Consider the following 22,052-nt stretch of genomic DNA (forward strand, 5'->3'; position numbering starts at 1 on the left):
TTAAGTGTACAAAATATCCAGCGATACAGCTAATGGGAACAGATACTTCAATGCAATCTAGATAATTTAAAAGATGAAACTAGCAATTAGTCCATTTTCCATTTTGCATCATATCTATATTCAAAATGCTATCAGGTATACTGAGAAGTTTTAATCAAGTGACATTATAACTTAATGTATATTTTATTATGTTATAACAACACTGTAATATCAATTTCGGTTTCATCCCTCTCTTTGTTTAATTGACAGTTTACGAGTCTGGAATAAAGTCCGTCAGCCCGTATCATCAATTCTCTGTGTGTCCCTTCTTCCACCACACGGCCTTTATCTATGACTAGAATTTTGTCCGCTTTCTCTACAGTACCGAGTCTATGTGCGATAATAAACACTGTTCGTGTAACTTTCTTATTGTATATTAACTCCTGAATCTGAAATAAAAAAGACTTATCAATGGTTTTAATTTAGGAGACGAAGCCATTAGTCGACTTCTCACTCTCTTTTTTTCTGGTTGAAGCATGATTCGTCAAACTGAGAAATTTATTTATTTATTTCCATGTGTTTAACGTCGCACTAACAAAATTGCAGGTCATATGACGACTTTCCGGCTGTGATGGTTGAGGAAGACCCCCAGGTGCTCCTCCGTGCATTAATTCATCACGAGCGGGAAACTGGGTAGAACCACCGACCCTCCATAAGCCAGCTGGATGGCTTTGGCTTCCTCACATGAAGAATTCAACGCCCTTAGTGATGCTCGACACACATCGGTGAGGGGAAAGTGATCTTAACCACTAGGCTACGGAGCACTCACCGCCCACACAATACTGAGAAAAGACATACCAAAGACATACCAGAACGATACAAATATAAAGCGGTTATGCAATTTGTAGTATCTAGGTACATTGTATTTGATATGATATAATTATTGTATCTTTTTATACACATGTAGACGTGTTTTAAAGATATTTCTTACTCAGAAGACGATTTTAGTATTTCAGAGGTAAAACGTTCATGAATGTTCCAGACACTTTGTTCATTTGTAGACGACTTCAACCGTCTTACTCAAAATATCTTCTAAGAATAGGTCATAGTTTGTTTTTTTATCTTATCTACTGCATAATGGTCTCTGTCATGTTCATAAGCCTTTAAGTGGCCATAACTCTGGAACCAATGATGGGATCTGGCCAATTTTCAAAAGGAACTGAGACATTACACGAATTTTGTGCACTTTTCATTAAAATTGATTGCAAAATGTGGTCTCTATCGTGTTCACAAGAAATGTAGACGGACGGACGACTGACGAAGGGCGATCACAAAAGCTCACCTTGTCACTACACGACAGGTCAGCTAAAATGTAAGACTGTCTTATATGCAAAATGTTTCACTTTAGGCACAAGTGTCCTTATGGATCGTATATTTTTTACGCTTGCTTACTTATTGTTTCAAGACAGAATACAATTTTTCTAATATTGGAAATGTTTGGTAGTAAGAAGAACTAAAATCATTCCGTTCAATTATTTGTGCAAACAATGACCGTCCTTTGCATAAAAGGTTATATTTTTAAGAAAATTTGTGTACAGATTGTTTTTTCAAACTATTTCCCTAGACCTGGAACATAACTATATTTTTTTTAAAAATGTAAAATTGAAAGATTGACCTAATTCTGACAAAAATAACTTAATTTTATTATTTTAACTAAAATTAGATCTACTGAATTAAAAACAAAAGAAGAAATTTTATTAACTTCAAAATGTGATAAACAAACTATTAATAATGACTTCTTTGTATATATTGCTTTATCTTTTCTCTATAATTTTATATTTAAACTTCTTGATAGCATTGTCCAGAAACAGTTTTTTTTACCAAAAAACAATTGTACTCATGAATGCAACGCATATGTAAGTATCGTCTATGTCTGAAGTATCAAGAGAATAAGAATCGTTCACTAGTTAAAAGTGCTGATGAAATATCTTGTTATTGCCAAAACCGAGAGCTAACTCCCCCATCTGCATATTCAACTAGTGATAGATTCTTTTTTTTTTTTTTTTTGCATGCTGTATTCTTCAATCAATAGTAGAAATAAAATAAAACGATTATTTTGCATCAAACACTATTTAGTTACAGTACCGTATGGATTCACGTGATAAAATCTAAAAAGATCCTTTGAAAGAACAGAACTCAAACAAGCAACATAACAACAGACTCGGTTTGATTGCGTTTTTTTTAAGAAGGGTGCTGAAATGTGCAACACCCCTCACGCTCATGCCCACACCCGCCCCCCCCCCCCCGTCCCCTCCCTCCCCGTCAGCACAGGCTTAAGCGGAGTTCTGTTATAGCAAACCTGAATGTACTTAATGATCCCCGTGACTAATTGGGGCGTAAGACAAGTTTATCCAGCATCGGCAAAAGCACATGATAATACTGTCCAGCATGCAAGACATTTGCAAAGTGGTGGAGCAAATAATGCAAACACGTACGACTTGTTCGGATTCAGTGTCCAGAGCACTTGTGGCTTCGTCCAATATCAGCACTTTTGGATTCCGCACCAGTGATCTCGCAATCGCCACTCGCTGCTTCTGACCGCCTGAAATTTTGTATAAAAATGGGGAAACATGTAGCCTTGATGTTATTTATTTAATATTTCAGTGTCCGATATATCCGTAATTAGCATTACAAGAACTTTCAATATGTTATTTAAATTTGATTGATCTATACAATTAATTCAATGACATGGTAGGAACTGAGATGCTATACATATTGCAATGCAGTCAAAACATTAAAGACTAAATGCGTGACCCTATTTGTTTTATGTGATATACTATTATTATGATAAAACTAATTTTCAACTGATACAGAAGAATTTTCATACCAGATAACTGTAATCCTTTTTCCCCAGTTAAGGTACCAAATCCTTTCTGTAAACTTGATATGAAAGTATCACAGTTGGTCAATCTCGCGGTCTCTCTTATTTTGTCAGCTGGGCATTCGATGTCTGACAGGCCATATCGGATGTTCTCTTCGATAGATCTGTCATATAAGACTGGTTCTTGCTCAACTAGTGATATCTTTTGAAAAAAAAAAAAACAAAGATGTTAGATAGTGTTGTTTATCACACTTACGTTTTGTTTGACTTAGCATTCTTTACCTTTATCCAGTGTAAGTATATTTTCCGGCTCAACGAACAACTGCTGTGTTTGCTGTGTTCTGTGCTTCGAGTTATCTTCCCTAACCTTTACATGTTTTACAATACCTATAAATTTTGAAATAATAAATATTTCATGCCAGAATTTCTATATCAAAGTGTCTTTAGATTGCATACAAAATATTCCAAAGTATGTGTGACATGGCAGGTAAAATTTGGTACATTTTGTACAATATTTACCTGCTTATGTAAATAATGGTGCTCGTACAAGTGAATAGGTATCCCGTCTAAGAGAACACGCCCACCACACGGATGATAGAAACCTTCTAACAAATTTATACATGATGTTTTTCCACCACCATTCGGACCAACCAACGCCACAATCTCCCCAGGTTCAACTTTAAAACTGATTCCCTGAAAATATGCAATATGCATGCAAGTAAATGTTCAAAATTAAAACAGATCTTTTATTCTATACCTTTTTTGTCTAACAATCAACAATTCACGATTATATTCCTATACAGGACACATTATATTACGTAATGGACGATGCAACATTTCTCTGTTCCAAACCCGATGAAAGCAATTGTCCCATAAATATTAGCATCAATAAATACCTGTCGCGATGTTTCTGTTTGCATTTAAAAGACAGAATTGTGTCCGTCTGGCGTCTTATTTTTCCTGAGTACAAAGCATAAAGTAAAACCGTTATTAAGCAATTAAATATGGTGTGTATTTGAACTCCTAAGAAGTCCCAGAAAAAAACATACTGTACTCGCCTCTTTCAATATGCCTCTTCGAAATGAATACTCATCCAAATATATATCGTATGAAACAGTGTTAAAACGTAATAGTATTAACCACTTTACTGGGAATGGGAATATGATAAAACTAAATAGTATATACCCTTCTCAAATGCGCTCATTTGATTGGCCGAAATGTGTGCACGCGCAGGTCCGCAAAAAAGCGATATTGACCTGCAAAAGTGATAATGACTCTTGTGATATCACGTTTTCTTATATGTATGAAATATGGGCCAGTCAGATGAATGCATTTGAGAAGGGCATATAATATAACAATTATAGACTTATGTTTCGGTCAATATGTGTTTTTACGGACCTATAAAAATGATATTGATCTCAACATAAGTCAATAACTGTATATTACACAACATACTAGTATTAGAAATGCTTTATTATTTAAACACATACAACAATTTTTTTCTCTGTGAAAGAATCAACAAATCTCCATTATTTACACAACTTTCCAGTAGATTTTAGAGTTTCTAAAGCCCTCAACACGTACCCGAAGAATATGTTCATGAGGCCTGGATGGATATGAAAATGAAACATTGTCGAATTCTACGGTACCAGCCAGTTTTTTAGTTTGCAGAATACCGTTTTGTTTCATCTTCGGTTTGCGGTTGATGTAACTAAATATTTTTATGCAAGCACCTGTCGCCTCCAGCAGCCCGCTGTACACATGACTTATAATCTGCAAAATATGTCGGCATATATTATGTAGATCTCATCTTTTAGTTCTAAATCGCTGGTTATAAATGAAAGTACGAGTCAAGACTAAAACCACAAGAGCTTTATTGGCCGTTTCTCAAAACAGGACAATCGAAAAAAAATATGTCTCTGGTTCTCTTTGCAATCTATCCATAAATCAAGTTTCAAAAATGTCTAGTTAGTACTTACACAATTTAAGAAAATAAGCACAAAGGGGAAATAATCTGACAGATATTGAAGAGTTATTTTCTTGTACTTTTTGTTATAGTCTTGAATGTTTCATACATGAACTGCAATCAGTCAAAATTAAGTAAGTAAACAACCAAAGCAGGCAAACAACTATTAAAACAGAATTATGTTTCAATGGCATTATATTTTGATTCGCTGCGTCCATCAGTAATCTATCTTCTAAATTTCATTAAATTCTCTTTATATTTTTGGAGTTTTGCTTAAGATATTGAAAGTAAAGTACGGAAGAAAGAACTCATAGCCGGACTGAAATACAGACAAAGCAACAATAATTACTGTTATTCTGGGAGTGTTTAAATACTAGTACGAACCCGTTCCTCCGTGGCAGAGTATATTTGAGATCTGAACACAGAGATACTAACAAATATAGTTGATAAATATGTGGTCGTGACTGATGAAACACATGACAACCTTTTTTATGGAAAATGTTTTAAGATGTTGCTGTTTTTACGATCTGAGTCAACTCCAACAAAATTTGAAAACCTAGGAATTAAACAAATACATTTTCTATTAATCGATATATATGCGGTCGTTTATATGCGTTTATCGATTTTTTCTTACCTTCCAACATTAACAAACTTACGTTTAAGGATTTTCCAATCTGAAATTGATAGAGAACAAACGCAAGAAATTGTCCGCCTGTTAACGCATCTTCTTCAACGTTATAACGCCCGTAAACTAAGATTGCTATTTTCATCGCTAGATCAAAGAACTGAAAGAGCATAAACACAATTCTATATCAATTTCACTTGCTTCAGCAGAAGAGAATCGGAAATAAGTAATGAACGGCAAACTGTTTTTTTTTTTGTTGATGTTACTTACATACTTTTGTATTCTGCGATCTGTGTTTTCAAATGAATAAATAGACCAGTTTCACGTTCGGCGAATTTAGCATTCTCGGGATTATTCGCCAAATCCCGAATTTTCAAAACGAGGCGCAGACTGCCAGGTCGGAACTAAGTGATAATGATAATGGCCGTAGCGAGAGACTAAATTTTACCGAGGCAAATGAGTATGCGCGTTTGTTCGTGGTTGTTAGGTAAATTTTAATGGTAAAGGCAAACCTCCGACAAGGGTTAGTTATATATAATATTCTTCTTGATAGAACTCCTGATTTATCTCATATATAAAAATGTTCAAACAATTTTCCCTACAATCAAAGTTCCGTCTAATGTTGCTCTCATGCTGAAAAGGACATTAGTTTTCTATAAAAAAAGTTTTTCTTTCATACAAAGACAAGGATGTTGCTAAAAAGACTCGATATCAGTATAACTCAAAGAGGTAAGAGCAGAATGCGTTTTAATAAAACTGTTTGCGACTAAAAATTAAAAGAAAACTTCATTAGGATGAAAAAGACATTCAAATCCATATTAGTTAATGATTGCAGCATACTAGTAAATGAAGCTTCATCAATTGATCATGATACCACATGTCCATGCGGCTAAACCGCACCGTTGTCCATCAATGATATTGTGATAAAAATGAAATACATATTAACTATAATGATAAATCATTAAGTTTCAAATGATTTTTCTTTTAGCACCAACAAATTCTTCGATTTATTTTGAATCTTAACCACACTTTTCTGGTGGAGTATGTAGTCAACCCCCAACCTCCCGATCCCCAGGTAAATTTTTGCTCCGGTTATAAGTGCCCAAATAAGAAATGACGATGGGAGGGGTGCGAATTTTAATTCGAGATCTGAATGTTACACGCATGCAAAATGCAATCCTTGTGTATGTTTGGAAATAGCTATTTGGTTGGTTTAACAGGCCTATTTTATCAAATAAATAGGGGACTCGGGGCGTAACTTAACCAATTGTGAAGCTACTCAGCAGGAGGATGCGAAAAAAGGAAACCTCCGTTTGTGTGGGTCAGTGGAATCTCCCTAAGGGTAAAGTTTCTGGGAATAGAAAGAGAACTTGTGGCTTCTTGTAAAAGTGATTGGCCAGTATAACCTGTGTAGATCTATAATGCACATGACAGGCACGGAGCTAACCATACTAACATACGCACAGACATATCGTCATTTTCCGACAATAGAAATGTAAAAAAAGAAATTCAATACATAAAATTTGAAGGCTGAGGGGATTAGGTGTAAGATGAAATGAAGATTTTTGCACACATTTAATATTGAAATTGTGATAGAGGTATACAGTAAATCCTGCCTTAGCGGTCACCTACAGGTATTAATGAAGCAGCCACTTGCCTTAAGCAGCCAATCAAGAAATTTCCAAACTGACTATTCTATTGTGCCGAATAACAAGTTCTAACACATTGGTTTGATATAAATATGGGCAACACCTTTGATACTCATCCTTGGCTGATACTACAATACTGGAGCTTATTTGAGACTGAATAGGGAATATCAAAGTTTAAACTAGTATCTACAATGTTTGATATAATCTGTTTGAGACAGACATTATGGATAAATTTAAAGCTGTAAGACTTACGTAAATACTTTTCAAAATTTTACTATCGTAATTCAGATTTGATTTTGAAATACAATAGCAATTTAAAGACACTTCTGCGAGAAGGTATATCAAAACACGCTTTTTATGGGGATGTGGTTTACAAACTTCGTAAAATTTTGGGTCATGGCAATTTTCCAATTGTATTTAGTAAGATGCTTAAACGTCTTTTGAAAAGAGGTTATGACCCAACTGTTTTGAGACACACCGCTAATTTGGTGTTCAGCCCTTTTACAGTTGGACGCTACGCTTTCCTCTTTGATTGTGTCTGACGAAACAGGTGGAGGACTCTATAATTAGTAGTTCTTAAATCCCACCATAACTGAGCTATTATGATTTCCGTCTTCTGGCCCGTTTCGTCGGACCCTTAAGAGTGTTTCCCTTGTTGCTCTGTCTTCTGCAAAGGCACTGAGTACATACGTTTTAGGTTCTTAAGGATTGCATTTTTATATACATATGCACATATAATTGAACTTCAATGGCTCGAACTCGGATCTTTCGAACACACGGGATCGCTCGAACTCTTTGCCCGGTCCCGAATTCATTCCTTCTTTATTCTTTATAGTTCTACCTTGGATCGCTCGAACCTCGAAAATTCGAACTGTCGAACTCATTTGGTGGTCCCCTCGGCTCAATTACAGTAATAATTACACCTATTCAGTCGAACAGACAATTTGTCACCGGAATGGCTTGTGTTTACAAAGTTACAAGCTTCCCCTTTAACCGGCTCGTGCGTAATTTTCACACGCTTATGTATTTAGCGTCGGTATACGACAAACAAATTAAACAGTGACTTTCGCTCACTGCAATGCTTTAATGAGCTTTGATTATCACAAATAAAATTTATTAAGATAATTGAGCAATGTCTGTCTTTATTTTTCTGCATAAAAACAGGAGATCTGATGTCAATTTTCATACTGCTTTAGCATGGCTGAACAACTTCGTAAAAAAAGTATAGGACCCGGAAACGGGGGGATAGCTATGTCGGCTACTGGAAAGCAAGGTACAAAACGAAAATTAGATCCCAAAACTTTAGAAACAAAATATAACGCCATCATCGAATGTGAAAAAGGTCTGAAATCAAAAACAGAAATCGCTAAAATGTTTGATGTTCCAAAAAACACGCTCTCTGTCTGGATAAAAAAGTCAGAGTCGATCAAGGAAGGTTACGCTAAATTTGGTCCAGAACGACGAAATATGAGAACGGTAAGTTATTTAAAATATTTTTATTGTTTAGTATTAATCTTGGATCTCTTAAAAATATTTCGAATGCATTTATAATTAATTTGAAATGTGTAATTTATTTATTCAATGTAGATTTATTTTATGAAAATTTCAAAGGACTTATAATGTGCATTTATGTTCTATTAAAAATCATTTTACGATCATTGATAATCATGTGATATGTGAGTCAGCATTGTTACGTTGGTTCACTCAGGTTCGCAACCGCGATATCAGCGTTACGGGGCCGATCCTGCTCCAGAAAGCCAGCTTCTTCGCCGAACAACTAGGTACAGACGACTTCAAACAATCTACAGGTGGCTCGATAGGTTCAAGGAGCGAAATAACATTACATTTAAAACTGTTAGTGGTGAAGCGAAATCCGTTGATCAGAATGAGGTTGACAAGAGGTCAGTGACATTAAAGTCTGTTCTCAGTCAGTACGAGCCTCGTGACATCTATAACGCCGACGAAACAGGCTTGTTCTTCAAACTCACACCAGTTAAAAGAATTTAAGAATGTGAAATGTGTAGGTGGTAAACGTAGCAAAGAGCGGTTTACAGTTTTAGTTTGTGCTAACGTGACAGGTGAAGACAAAGTTCCATTGTTTGTGATAGGTAAATCAAAAATCCCTCGGTGTTTCAAAACCGTTAAAACTCTCCCATGTAAATACGACTTCAATAACAAGGCATGGATGACGGGTGTTATCTTCAGTGACTGGCTGCTTGAGCTTGATAAACAATTTCAAATTCAGAAACGTAAAATTGCGATGGTTGTTGACAATTGTCCGGCACACCCAAAAGTGGTCAAGTAGCTCAGTAGGTAGAGCGTTGGTCTACGGATCTCGGGGTCGCGAGTTCGATCCTCGGGCGGGGCGTATGTTCTCCGTGACTATTTGAAGAACGACATTGTGTCTGATATCATTAGTCCTCCACCTCTGATTCATGTGGGGAAGTTGGCAGTTACTTGCGGAGAACAGGTTGGTACTGGTACAGAATCCAGGAACACTGGTTAGGTTAACTGCCCGCCGTTACATGACTGAAATACTGTTGAAAAATGGCGTTAAACCCAAAACAACCAACCAACCAAAAGTGGTCAAGGGTCTACGGAACATTGAGCTAGTATTTCTTGCTCCCAATACAACAAGTGTGACATAACCGATGGACCAGGGTGTAATCAAGAATCTGAAAGTTAAGTATCGAAAAATGATCGTCAAAAAACAAATCCAATCCATGGACAACAACACCGAAATCAAAGTGACAGACGCTTTACGGTATCACCGACGAGCGTGGTCCCAGGTGAAACCAGAAACAATCGCCAACTGCTATTCTCACGCCGGGTTCTGACTGAGTGAAATCACTCCACGAGCCGTTTCCGTGGTCGACGAGGACGACGATGATGACAACGTTCCGCTAGCAATTCTAGTGGAACTCTACAAGATCCAGCAGGATGAGATGGACTCATACATCAACATAGATCTAGATATTCCAGTGTGCGCTGAAGTAACTGATAGTGGCATTGTGAATGATTTGATTATGACTAGAAACTGTGATGTTAGTGAACCAAAAATCGACGACGAGCTAGCACCAACACCGCCACCGTCTCTGTCTGACGCCATGAAAGCGTGCGGAACACTCACTCAGTTCTTCAAGTGCCAGGACAATTCCAATCACGAACTCAATCTCATGTGTTCTATGTACAAATCTCTCTCCAAATTAGAGTTCAACAAGCGTTCAGCGGTTCAGTCCTCCATCAAGGATTTCTTCAAAAAATAAACTGTATACTGTACATGACTTACTGATATTGTAAATAAACTGAACTGACGTATGCTAATTAATGTTGTGTATTGATTTCATGTGTCTATTTATAGCCTATGTCTACATGTGACGTTATTTAGTACTTCTGTGTACATGTCCGTGAATTAATTGTTTTAACATGATTATATTTGATAGTGTTTGTACTGGACTATGATTCATGAAGGTTTGATATTCATGTTTTTCTATTTGATGCTGTCTTCACTAATTCTTGTAATTATAATAATGTTTTATATGTGTTTTTTTTTTTTTTTTTTCGTTTGAAAATAAATAAAAAAAAAATATTTCAGCGTTCGTTTTTTATTTATCATCATCATACACATTTAGGTAAAATATGACAATATATTACGATGTAAGGTTTGTAACACATCGTGCTCTCGAATTCCCAAATTCAAAATGGCCGCCATTTTGATGGCTCGAACAACGGAAAACTCGAACTAATTTCCACGGGACCCTCGAGTTCCAGCCATCGAAGTGAGACTGTATACAAGAGTATTTTTGTGTTTTACATTTCATGCCTTCTGTTGCCTTTACGTATGTTAGGGTTTCACCTGGCGGGGATAACTTTTATTTACACTGTCTTGTGACTTTGGAACACGGTGGGGGTATGAGTGAGGTTAGGTGCAAAATAAACCGGTTTAAACTCCCCAGTGGTGGTTTTGCCATTGACCGTTCCAAGGCGGTGCCCCACTGTGTTCCTGTATTTGTTTGTTTTGTCCTTGTGTGTTTATTTTGTGTGTGTGTGCGTGCGTGCGTGCGTGCGTGCGTGCGTGTGCGTGTGTGTGTGTGCGAGTGTTGTTCGTGTGTGTCTTTGGGGAGGCTGCGTTTTTGGAACGTGGCTTTCCCTGTTGGATATTCTTTCTTGTTTTTAAGTGTACTACACGAATAAACTTTTTCTAGTATGATAAATATATAGATTTTTATTCGTATAAAATACTCGTACAGTTTTGAAGCAATGGTAAGCGTAACGTGTAACAAGAATTGCTATTGTTCGTTAAATTCTAAATTTGACAGGAACCGTATTCTGCCACTCTTCTTGGAATAAAAGTAGCTAAATACGTCTCCCATCGGTAAAAGACACAATTTTTTCCTGCAATCTTTTGAATTGCCTTACATTTACAGATCATGGTTTCTTTCTGTCTGTTTTTATCATTCGAACCCAGTTATTAAGAGCTTTTTTCTCATTTTGTTTTACAAATGCAATGACACGACAACTTATGTCCATATTACTAAGTAATGAGATCCAAGCAACTTTAAAGGCAAAACAAGTATTTTAAGATACTGTTTGGACTTAGGGTCGTTAAGATTTTGATGCAAATGTATCTGATAATATATATTGTCATTTTGATAAGGTAAACATTTTTTGACCGGTAAACGTGATTCAGTATTATATCTTATAACTCTTTTGAAGATTACTAAAATTTCTTTACTGACGTTTCTGAATCATGAAAAGGTCTTGAAAGGATATTATGTTAACCTGGCATCCGCTTTTTGTAACAGTGATAACACTTTTATTGATATATAGAGAATATTAGGTTACTGTCTTATAAATTTAAATTTATTAAGTGAGTCGGAGAAAATATAAAAGTCGAGGCTCTGCCTAAATTTATAATACCACAGTCACACATACGGCGCGGATAGCTACGTTTAGCTACGGATAGAAACGTAGTAATTCGTACCGACCCGTACCTGAGCCGTACGGATTGGTACGGACTGATACGGGTTACTACTTTAAGGTACGGCTCAGGTACGGATCGATACGTTTCGATACGGATTACTACGTTTCTATCCGTGGCTAGACGTAGCTATCCGCGCCGTATGTGTGACTGGGGTATAAGACAGTAACCTAATGTTCTATTTATCCTACCTTCTGATCTAAAATCATTCTTTGATTAAAATTCAAAATTTACAACCAACTAGATCTGAGTCTGTCTTGCAGAGAAAGTAATACGCCCTACCATTACACAAACAGGTCTTTAAAATAAAAATATTATAAAATAAGAGCCGAAAAACAAAGGATAACCTTGTTTTGCTTTGTTTCCGACTTCTCTGTTCTGCTGAACATTAAAGAATAATTTTAATTTGCTGCCAAGTGAAGTTTTTTCCGAAGTTCAGTTGAATTCCGGATTACCCATCCTCACCAAGCAAACGACTGACGAGGCTTATATACACGCCATAACGCCGCTTGACAGAACAAATAGGCAAACCGTTTCCTCGATGATGTAATTCAATAACACTCCATTCCAGATGCAATATATTTCTAGACTGAAGTGAAGAAAGCTAAAATTCTGAACAAACGCTACACATGAGTCACTTTCCGTTTCTCCGAGCGTTTCCGTTAGAAAAACTTTTTGTAGTAATTGCAAATACGGTATGCATACACTATACATTTGTGACATGGTCTCACGTACCTGATAAAAGCGAGTTTATGAAAATAATTGCATAAATATGTCTTTTAGCAGTTACATGTATTCTCAAAAACAAGATGGCGTCGTTTTAAAAAAAAAATCCAAAAAGTAGTCCGCCAAGCTGACCAGATAAAGCAAAATTTATCTGACCCCTTGATTTTTTCCTTTATTTTGCATGAAGGTAGAATAAAAACCAGTATGATATCATCTACATTTGAGCACGATGAACAACTACAGTGAAACAAAAGTGTGCGTCTACAGTAGAAATTATTAAATAAATGACAATTGGGAAATATTTACTAAGCTGTAGGACTAGGAGTTTCAAAATCTGCATTAAGCAAATTTAATGTCTATAATCAAATACATTTATTTTGACCGTATCGCAGAGTTTCAGATATGTACATGCAACAGAAATGTTTTATCAATCACTGAACTAGATACTAAATTTCAATAAAAAGTGGAACGTCTTAACTGAACGACTGAAACGTCGAGATCTGATAATTCTTCAAACATGTCTTCGTAAGTAGGAAAACGAAATAGATGTAATCTAAATAATTTACGCAATAATTTGTTACAGCTTTTATTGAGGAGAGGAGGTGGAGGTATATGTTTTTACTGAAATTTACAATTCTACACAAAAATAAAGTTAACTAATACACGCGCAAACATTGGCACTAGCCACGTTTCCTCGCCTGATCTGCTTCATTGCTTCTTTCGATATTTTACCCTTTTTATTTTTAGGCTTTTAGGCTTTTCAAAGCAATATGCCAAACAGTTTACACTTAATATGAACTGGTACGAAAAACTTAACCAAGATTTGTAAGTTAAAAGGGGCCATAATTCAGTCAAAATCCTCGACAGCGTTGTGCACTCTTGCATAAAACTGGACATGCTAATGGTACACAAGTGTTGAAAGTTTCAAAGCTATCTGACAAAAGGTTTTGTCTAAATGTAGACTGGTATGAAAACCTTAACCAAGGTGTGACGCCGACGCCAGTGCTGTTGTGAGTAGGATAGTTCCCCTAATTCTTCGAATAGTCGAGCTAAAATGAAGATCCAGGGAGACATTTTGCACACATTTAATAACAACTGTGATATAGGTATAGAGTAAATCCTGCCTTAGCGGTCACCTGTATTAAGTAGCTAATTAACAAACTAATTTCAACATGACTTAAGCAGCCATATGTCTTATGCAGTCAGGATGAGTACCTCCCTTTGATGACTGCTTAAGATAGGTTTGCTATAATCTCTTTCGACTTTGTTTGTTAATGAGTAAGAAAGCACAAACTCTATTGTTTTGAATGGAAAGTACTTCAATATTGTTTTGATATATGGACAACACCTTTGGCCCTCATCCTTGGCTCTGATACTACAATTAAGCAGCTCATTTGAAAATGAATGGGGAATATCAAAGTTTGAATTGGTATCTACAATGAATTACTTAATTTGTTTGACACAAATATTATGGATATATTTAAAGCTATGAAAACTAAAAGTGCAATACACGTATATACTTTTCAAGTATGATTAATATACAAATTTGTATTCGTGTAAAATAATTGCACAATCTTGAACAATACATTGTGTGTAATGTAGCAATGGTAAATGTAAGCATGTAATTAGACTCAACATCTCTGACCGAAAGAGTTTTGCTATTGTTTGTTTAAATCTTAAATTTGAGTTGTTAAAGTCTATAGATCTAATTTCCATCCAAGAATTTTGATTGGAAAATTGTTTTGCTACTCTTCGTGGTATAAAAGCACCTAAAGGCGTTTCCCATTTCTACTAGATGTTGTCTTCCGGCAATCTTTTGAATTGTTAAACTTCCATTAAATCATATCATTGACAGTATGAGGCTGCTGTCTGTTTCTATTATTCGAACGGAGTTATCAGGTGCTTTGTTATTCCCATTTTATTTTACAAATTCAATGACACTGAAGCTTATGTCCATATTACCAAGTAATGAGATCCAAGCAACAAAAAAGGCATAAAACTTACTTTGCGGCATTCACTTCGCTTAATACATTTTAAGATCATTTTTTCCACAGTATTGTAGATATTGTATCATTTAGCCTGTTTAGATTACGATGCAAGTGTAACTTAATGAGTAACATTTTTTGACTGCAAAACTTAACTTAGTATTATATTTGGTAAATCTTTTGAAGATTACTAAAATCTTTACTTACGTGACTGAATCATGAAATGATATCAAAATATGTCAACCGGACATCCATTTATTGTTATAGTGGTAAAATCATTTATTGAAAATCACTCACTGTACTAATAAACTTCATTAAAGAATGTGAGCGGGTAGTAGGGTGGAAGGGAGCCTTCAGTGCTGTAAATGTATTTTCAATTTTAATTACAGTCAAACTTGCTGCAGAGATCACGTCTAATATGTAGATATAGTACTAGAGAACATTAATGACATAAATAATAATCCTACCTTGCATTCATCGATACACCTGTATGTCACAATTTAGTGGCAAGTCATTTCAATGTTATGTTAATTTTCATGGTAAATACTGAATAGTTTTTTCTTGTTTATATATATGGTATATGATATGGTACAAATAACATTATATCTAAATTTCAGATTAAATAGTGGATCTAGATTTATTTTATTAAACTTAAAACATTTTCTGATGTCATACAATATGCATGTATCTTACGATTTTCCTGCATTGAGATAAAATCTTCCCGCAATAATCAGGTTATAACTGGGGATTAAATATTTATCAGTAGCTTGATAGGTAGGACCTATCTGCAGGAGCGGCTACATAGAAATTAAAACACCTCTCAAAAACAACAACCTTAGAATGATCAATTCAAGACTTAAGTATTATATTTGGTCTTAAATGTTATATATAAGTAACAAACATGAATTGTTTAATTGCTTTTCATAATTTAAAATATTAGGTACGATCTCTGTAATATGAGACCACTTGCATTATGATATCTGAAATGCGCGCACCAACTAAAGTATGATACTGAACCCGGAACCAGAAATATCTGATTGTGGGGGGGGGGGGGGAACAAAGGCGTCACCGGTGAGGTGCATAGCGCCGGCTGAATGGGTATGGGTACGGACTACGGAAGGGGGCCTCTGTCAGTATTGGGAAGAGGGAGAGTGGGGGTCTTCTCCCTGAAAGTTTTATATATACATGTATGAAATGGTTGCCTCTGGTGTATTTTATTGATCAAAATGTTTATATATAGGAGTGGGTATCCCTGTCACTTTAGGGGGTCAAGGGGTTCTCCCCCTGGAAAATTTTGAAATACGGGTATATATTTGGTGGCCTCTGGTGCAATTTTTGGTAATAATTTTGAGGCACTGGAGGTGGTACTCCCCTCATTGAGCTGTAGTGCAATTTTTTGGTCTAAATATAGGGTATCCCTGTCGTTTAAAGGGGGTCAGGTGGCTCTCCCCCTGGAATGTTTTGAAACATAGGTATGAAATGGTAGCCTCTGGTGCGTATTAGGTCTAAATTTTAGGAAAATATCATTTCTTTGCCAAAAGATTTTGGTGTAACTTTGATGAATATAGGTCAACTGAGGAGTGGGGGGTGGGGGTCGCGGGTCCCCTCGGTTCGGCCCTGGATCCAGGCCTGTTGGAATATCTAACAAACATCACACAGTTGTGACGTCGTGTCGTGTATGTACGCTGTTGTCTATTCCGCATTTTATATAATATACCTATTCGAAAATGAAAATTGAAGACATAGTTACTAAACGGACAGAGGCAGTTGAGGCAGAAAAATCGACCGAGGCAAATAAGGCAGAAAAAATAAAAATGACCGAGGCAACTGCCTCGGTTGTCTCAATAGCCATGATGATAACAACGCGATAGGATGTTGTTTGACAAAATAATTTACCACTCCTACAGAAAAGTCCCTTAAACGTCAATGAAAAAGAAATCTTAAAAGTAAATTTTTATTGAGTTACAAATATTAGACCAAAGTTTGCAGATCCAAATTACTTAAGTGTGACACAGTCCTCTGACATTCAAATAACTGCTTTTTTTCAAAGAGGTAGCTGATATTCGTGACGTGAATCCCACTTTTTATTAAGATCAATTTAAATACTAATAAGTTTTGAACAGGAAAAAGAACAATTTCAATATGTCTCACACTTATTTTTTTTCCGCCCGACATGACCTTTTTAAAAGCCACAAAGTTAATGTCTGTTAGTAATAGTTATTATATAGTAACTTTGTTGTATCAACGCTTTTTTGCGTTAATTTCTTCATTTACGTTACTTATATCCTGTTTCATTTATTCTGTATATGCGAAATTTCGCAGAAAATAACTATTGTTTTAGTAATCCTCGATTTTTGGAACTGGATTTCGAGCTTTTGATTTTAACTCAGTGATCAAAGTTAAAATCAAGTTGAAATATTACCTTTCAATAGATGCAAGACCTCGGAATTATAAGCAGCATATAGTAGCTTTTCAGCCGATATGTCTTTTTATGCAGCAAGTAAGAACTATGACACTGGGCCTTTTCTTAACTGATCACGACACTTAAGTCAACGTACCTTATCATTTTTATACATTTGCAAATAAAATATTGATGCGATTTGTGTGATTATTCTAAACTTTGATAATGCTTTGTACCAGTCCTGGGAAAATGTAAAAGAAAAAAGTTTTCGCATAATAGCAAAATATTCTAAGTTATTGACAATCTTAATGCAGGCATTTATCTGATTATACATAGCGCCGTATGAAAACTTTAACTGACACCCGTCATGAGAACTTGGATCAAAAGAACTTTACCAGTTCCCATCTTTTTTTTCTATTTATATGTGCTATTGTGTTTCTCCATAATCCAAATATTTTTCAGGCTTAACTTGAGATTTTTACGGTGAAATCTTAAAGTTGATAATTTGTTATTCTATGAGTATGTTACAATTTTTAAGTGCTGTTTTATACACTGCGTGAGTGTTCTTCAACTAGAGCATCGCTTAGACACGATCAATCGCTTTTTGACTTTTACTGTTTACTTATATATAATTACTTGGTAAACAAATGAAAGTTCTTTCAATGGAGACATTTTCCTGCTTTAAATAAAATACTTGCAAAATAGTCACAGAAATCAGAAAGCCAATCTGATGTCAATCAAGAAGGACTGTCCTACATGCTGTCAAGATCTTTATCACATTCGAGCACAAGACAGAATTAATTAAATCATTATATACGTATATAATACAAATTATCTTACTGAGCGCAGTAATCATTTTATCAAACTGCATCTTGTCATTGTATGTATTAGCAATCGGTGCGAGTTTTGGGCTTTCACTTTCAATTGCATCGTAACAAGGATAATTGTGAACGTGTATAGAAATGAACCTTTCCTTACGGAACAGACTGACAGGAAATATGTGAAGAAGTCCAGTAAAAACAAATCGATTTTGTCAGTTATCTTATTAGAAAGAACGATTATTAGTAGGCCTATATATCAATGTGTCCACCCAGCCGTCTGCGCCTCGCTTTGAATAACAATGTGCAGATAACTCTGCATGCAACGATTACTAACCTTGGAATTGGAAAAGATCATAAATATCAAAAGATATAAACTTCTGAAATTCTTGTATGAATCAGTTAACAGTCACTTTATCAATCTAAACATCACTCAACCTTATAAAGAATCGGTTAATATTACTTTTGAGACAGGATCAGTAAACATATTTCTTTAAAACGAGAAGAAATTTCCCGTTCGGGAAGTAAACAATTTTTTGAGACTGTATCTGTGTTTCCCGATCTGGAAGTAATGTTTCCTGTTCGGGATGCTTTGAAATTAAGAAATATAGAAGTTGAATGAAAATGTTGTTAAGATATAAAAGAAAACTTCAACTGCTGAAATTAAGATAAATTGTCTCAGCTGAACTTGGTATATTTCACTTAATTATACCATGTTTACTCTAACACAATGGGCTTTATGAAGAAAACAAGTCAAAACATAACGACAACGAGAAACGAGTTACTAAATTTGGTAACAAATTTTACCATTCGGAAAGTAGGGCAAACACTATAAATTGATTTCACGAACGGGAATTTGTCCCAACTGCATGTAAAACGCAATAAAAGATGCGGCTACAAACAGGTTAAAGCAAACATATTGCACAATACGATACAAAGATGACACACGAGACAATGCCTTTAGATAGAAGTCAGGATTTTACATATGTACCACTCACACTTGTACATATTAGGCATGCTAAGGTATAACCGTTCATAGCTACAAGAACATGACTTTTATGTACACGATTCAGAAAGACGATGAATATTATATATAGAGTTTAGGAACAACGGCCATCAAATAAATCAGGAAACCATTGATTACAGTGAAGGTATTTATCAAGCAAACGCTTTAATTAAGATGTAATACACATACTGGCAAAAAGCTTACAGAATTTTTATACTTACTATATTGAAAGCGTTATATGCTGAGTATGATAGAGCTTGTTTCTTGTAGAGTTTATAAGATGTTCCTAGCCGCTGTGCATACCTCTCTACTTCGCCGTCCTCATTTGCAAAACTTCGGACAGTTCGCATTGTTGAAAAAACTTCTGCCGCTACATTATTAGCATCAGCCAAACTAGTTTGTACTTTGTGTGAGATATGCTACAATAGTTTTGAAAAAAAATTACGACTTCGGCAAAATTGCTTAAATCTCTTTCATGCGGATAAGCTGTACAGCGGATAACTTATTTGTCCTCTATGTTAAGAACACATTAAGAGATTGTTCCATCATATATTTCAACGCTGTATTATTCATAAACATTGGTGCGGAATAGTAATTAACTGGTACACGTATACCGTTTTCAGGAACTCGTTATTGTATGCATAAAACTACAGATCTACATAATTAGAGATTAACTAATCCTACTTTTGATGCAAGACAATACCTGTACATTAATGTGACATTTTGTTTAAATCAAATATATATTATTTTCACTAGACCTGAGTGATACTTCATCTTATTATAAGATTGTTAAAATCTAATTTATTCAGTACAAATACATCTAATGCAGTGGCGCAGTAATAAATCAAATAGGACTATATATAATACGTGTCTCTGTTTTAAAAACATATGTATAAAGCCGCTTTCATTTTATCTCAACATCTTTTATATCTTGTGACAGTACGGGGGTGTGTGTTATAACTGGCAGATATATATGCATCCATATACCTTATAAAGTACCTAGTAACTACCTTTTGGGAACAAAAAGGGATCTTCTTGGCCGAGTGGATAACGTCACTGGCTTTCCCCGCACCACTCTCTTGAATCGTAGCCATGCAGCTGGGTTACGGAAGCGCAATGGCTCTACCCAGGAGCACAGCCATGCCTGAATCAATATCTGGATGAGTACATAGTGTCTTCCTCCCCCATCAAACGCTTTTGACCTAAACTTTGCCGGTTTGACTATAAAACCAGCAACCACTAAAAACCTGAAGCATGAGTTTGTTGAACTCACGTTACATTGTACTCATGGAATATAATTCCTGGTTTATAAATTAAATTACTAAAGGTAAAGTCCTCGTAATTCTTGATCAAGCTTTGCTGTTTCCATACCATGTAAAATCTCCCAAAAAGTGTAGATATGATTACTGTAACCGGAAGAAAGGCAAATAGCACAAGAGACAGTCGCCATGACAACCGAACCATAAAGAAGACAGTGATAACAAGTTTGACCATGTGACGAAGGAAGCTGATAACGTTGTTCTGTAAAGCTGTGCTCATTGTTGCAGTGTCTGTAGTTAGCCTTGACGTGATTTCACCTGTTAAATGCTCATTAATTCAACACTTATCTATATGATACCATATCTGTTCTATATTACTTTTGCAGGCAGTTAATAAGGAACATCAATTTTGTATCTTATCAAGTTTCAAGTCGCTTAATGTTTTGATATATTTGTTTGTTATATGTTAGCGGCAAAAGGGCGTATTTTGCACTCCAGAACATATTAATTACACTTTATCAACAACAAATAGAAAAAGGTTCTCTTCAAAACGATTGACAATTACACGAGAAATATATGTAACCTAGTAAAACGTGTTTCTTCATGGCTATTTATGTACTTTACAGCAAATTTATTTGATAACCAAGAGAGGCAGACATTATTGGAACTGAGAATCAAAATAACTTCGGACGCAAGTATGTTATTGTGTGTATCTATTATATAAATACATTACAAAGTACATGTATATTTACTTGGAAGAAATTTCTGCATTCCTTTTGAAACAACATGACATTTACCTAAAAGGAAAAGTATGTCTGAAGATTTCATAAACTTACCTATGCTGCCTGTATCGAAGAATGCAAGTTCTTGTTTCATCAAAGAGGCAAACAATGCGTTTCTAACTCTAATGCTGAGTCTTCTGTTAGCAACAAAAAGTGCATATCTCGAAAGTCCTGTACATATTGCGCTTTATCAAAAAGAAAAGAACGATATTTTTGTAATACACTTCACAAATTTTCAGCTTTGTGCTAGAGATAACTCATAATTTATAATTAAAAAGAAAAGGGTTATCTTTTAAGATGCAACAATTACATGAGCAATACGACGAAATATTATGTAAGTTAGTAAGAAGTCTTTATATAGTTTCTAGCCTTCTTGGCTATTAATTGGTGTGGGAAGAAGAGATAGAGCCTGGCCTGAAAAAAATACATCGGGTGAATATCAAAACAATATATGTAAAGTAAAACGAAAACAAAATGACATCTACATCAAATTAAACCAGCAATACAGGGCCGTAAAATGATAGACAGGCAGACATACATGCAGCTAAGAATCAAAATAACATCGGATGCAAACACGTTTTTGTATGTCTTATTATACAGGCACTGTGACCCCTTGTTAGTAAACTTGAAAAGTGAGTTTAACTTGTCATTCAATACTTGGAAGAGTTTTTCTTTCCAAGTTCTACAGATTATCGGGCATGAGCAGTTGAAGATCACATAAAAAATGCACCGAGTTGAGACCTTTGTCTTTGTTGTTTAGTTTATGACCCGTCTATTTTGATAAACATCGCGTGGTTTGTTTTCATATCTTTTACATTCACCCTTTGGCTGTTCCTGACGGGACAGACGAGTCAGCTAGGACTGAACTGCTGTGGCATTTGTCTTCTAGTATGTCATTCTCCAAATGCATTGAGGACATGCGTATATGGTATGTTTTGGTTTTTCATTTATAAATATTCTTAAGACATTGTGCTGTTGTTAACATTGCATGTTA

General features: G+C 35.4%; 1 protein-coding gene across 1 annotated transcript; it reads right to left on the reverse strand.

Moving 5' to 3' along the window:
- Positions 1–16: 16 nt before the first annotated feature.
- Positions 17–21,843, reverse strand: LOC123534768 (ABC-type oligopeptide transporter ABCB9-like). Its single transcript, XM_053518834.1, has 9 exons — positions 21,113–21,843; positions 20,389–20,594; positions 19,239–19,436; positions 5,483–5,611; positions 4,445–4,633; positions 3,380–3,553; positions 2,867–3,062; positions 2,475–2,581; positions 17–428 (listed from the first exon to the last, which is right to left on the reverse strand). The coding sequence occupies exons 1-9, from the start codon at positions 21,150–21,152 to the stop codon at positions 192–194; spliced, it is 1,476 nt and encodes a 491-aa protein (XP_053374809.1). The 5' UTR covers positions 21,153–21,843; the 3' UTR covers positions 17–191.
- Between the last annotated feature and the right edge of the window lie 209 nt (positions 21,844–22,052).

This window comes from Mercenaria mercenaria, chromosome 12 (assembly GCF_021730395.1).
Source record: "Mercenaria mercenaria strain notata chromosome 12, MADL_Memer_1, whole genome shotgun sequence".
Taxonomy (NCBI): Eukaryota; Metazoa; Mollusca; class Bivalvia; order Venerida; family Veneridae; genus Mercenaria; species Mercenaria mercenaria.

What these genes read in the sequence shown, in the direction of transcription:
- LOC123534768 (XM_053518834.1), bottom strand. Translation starts at nt 21,152, where the DNA reads ATGAAACAAGAACTTGCATTCTTCGATACAGGCAGCATAG. An exon ending in AGATTGGAAAATCCTTAAAC is followed by an intron (nt 4,634 to 5,482) that starts GTAAGTTTGTTA and finishes CATATTTTGCAG; the next exon opens with ATTATAAGTCATGTGTACAG. An exon ending in CTCATGAACATATTCTTCGG is followed by an intron (nt 3,554 to 4,444) that starts GTACGTGTTGAG and finishes GCATATTTTCAG; the next exon opens with GGAATCAGTTTTAAAGTTGA.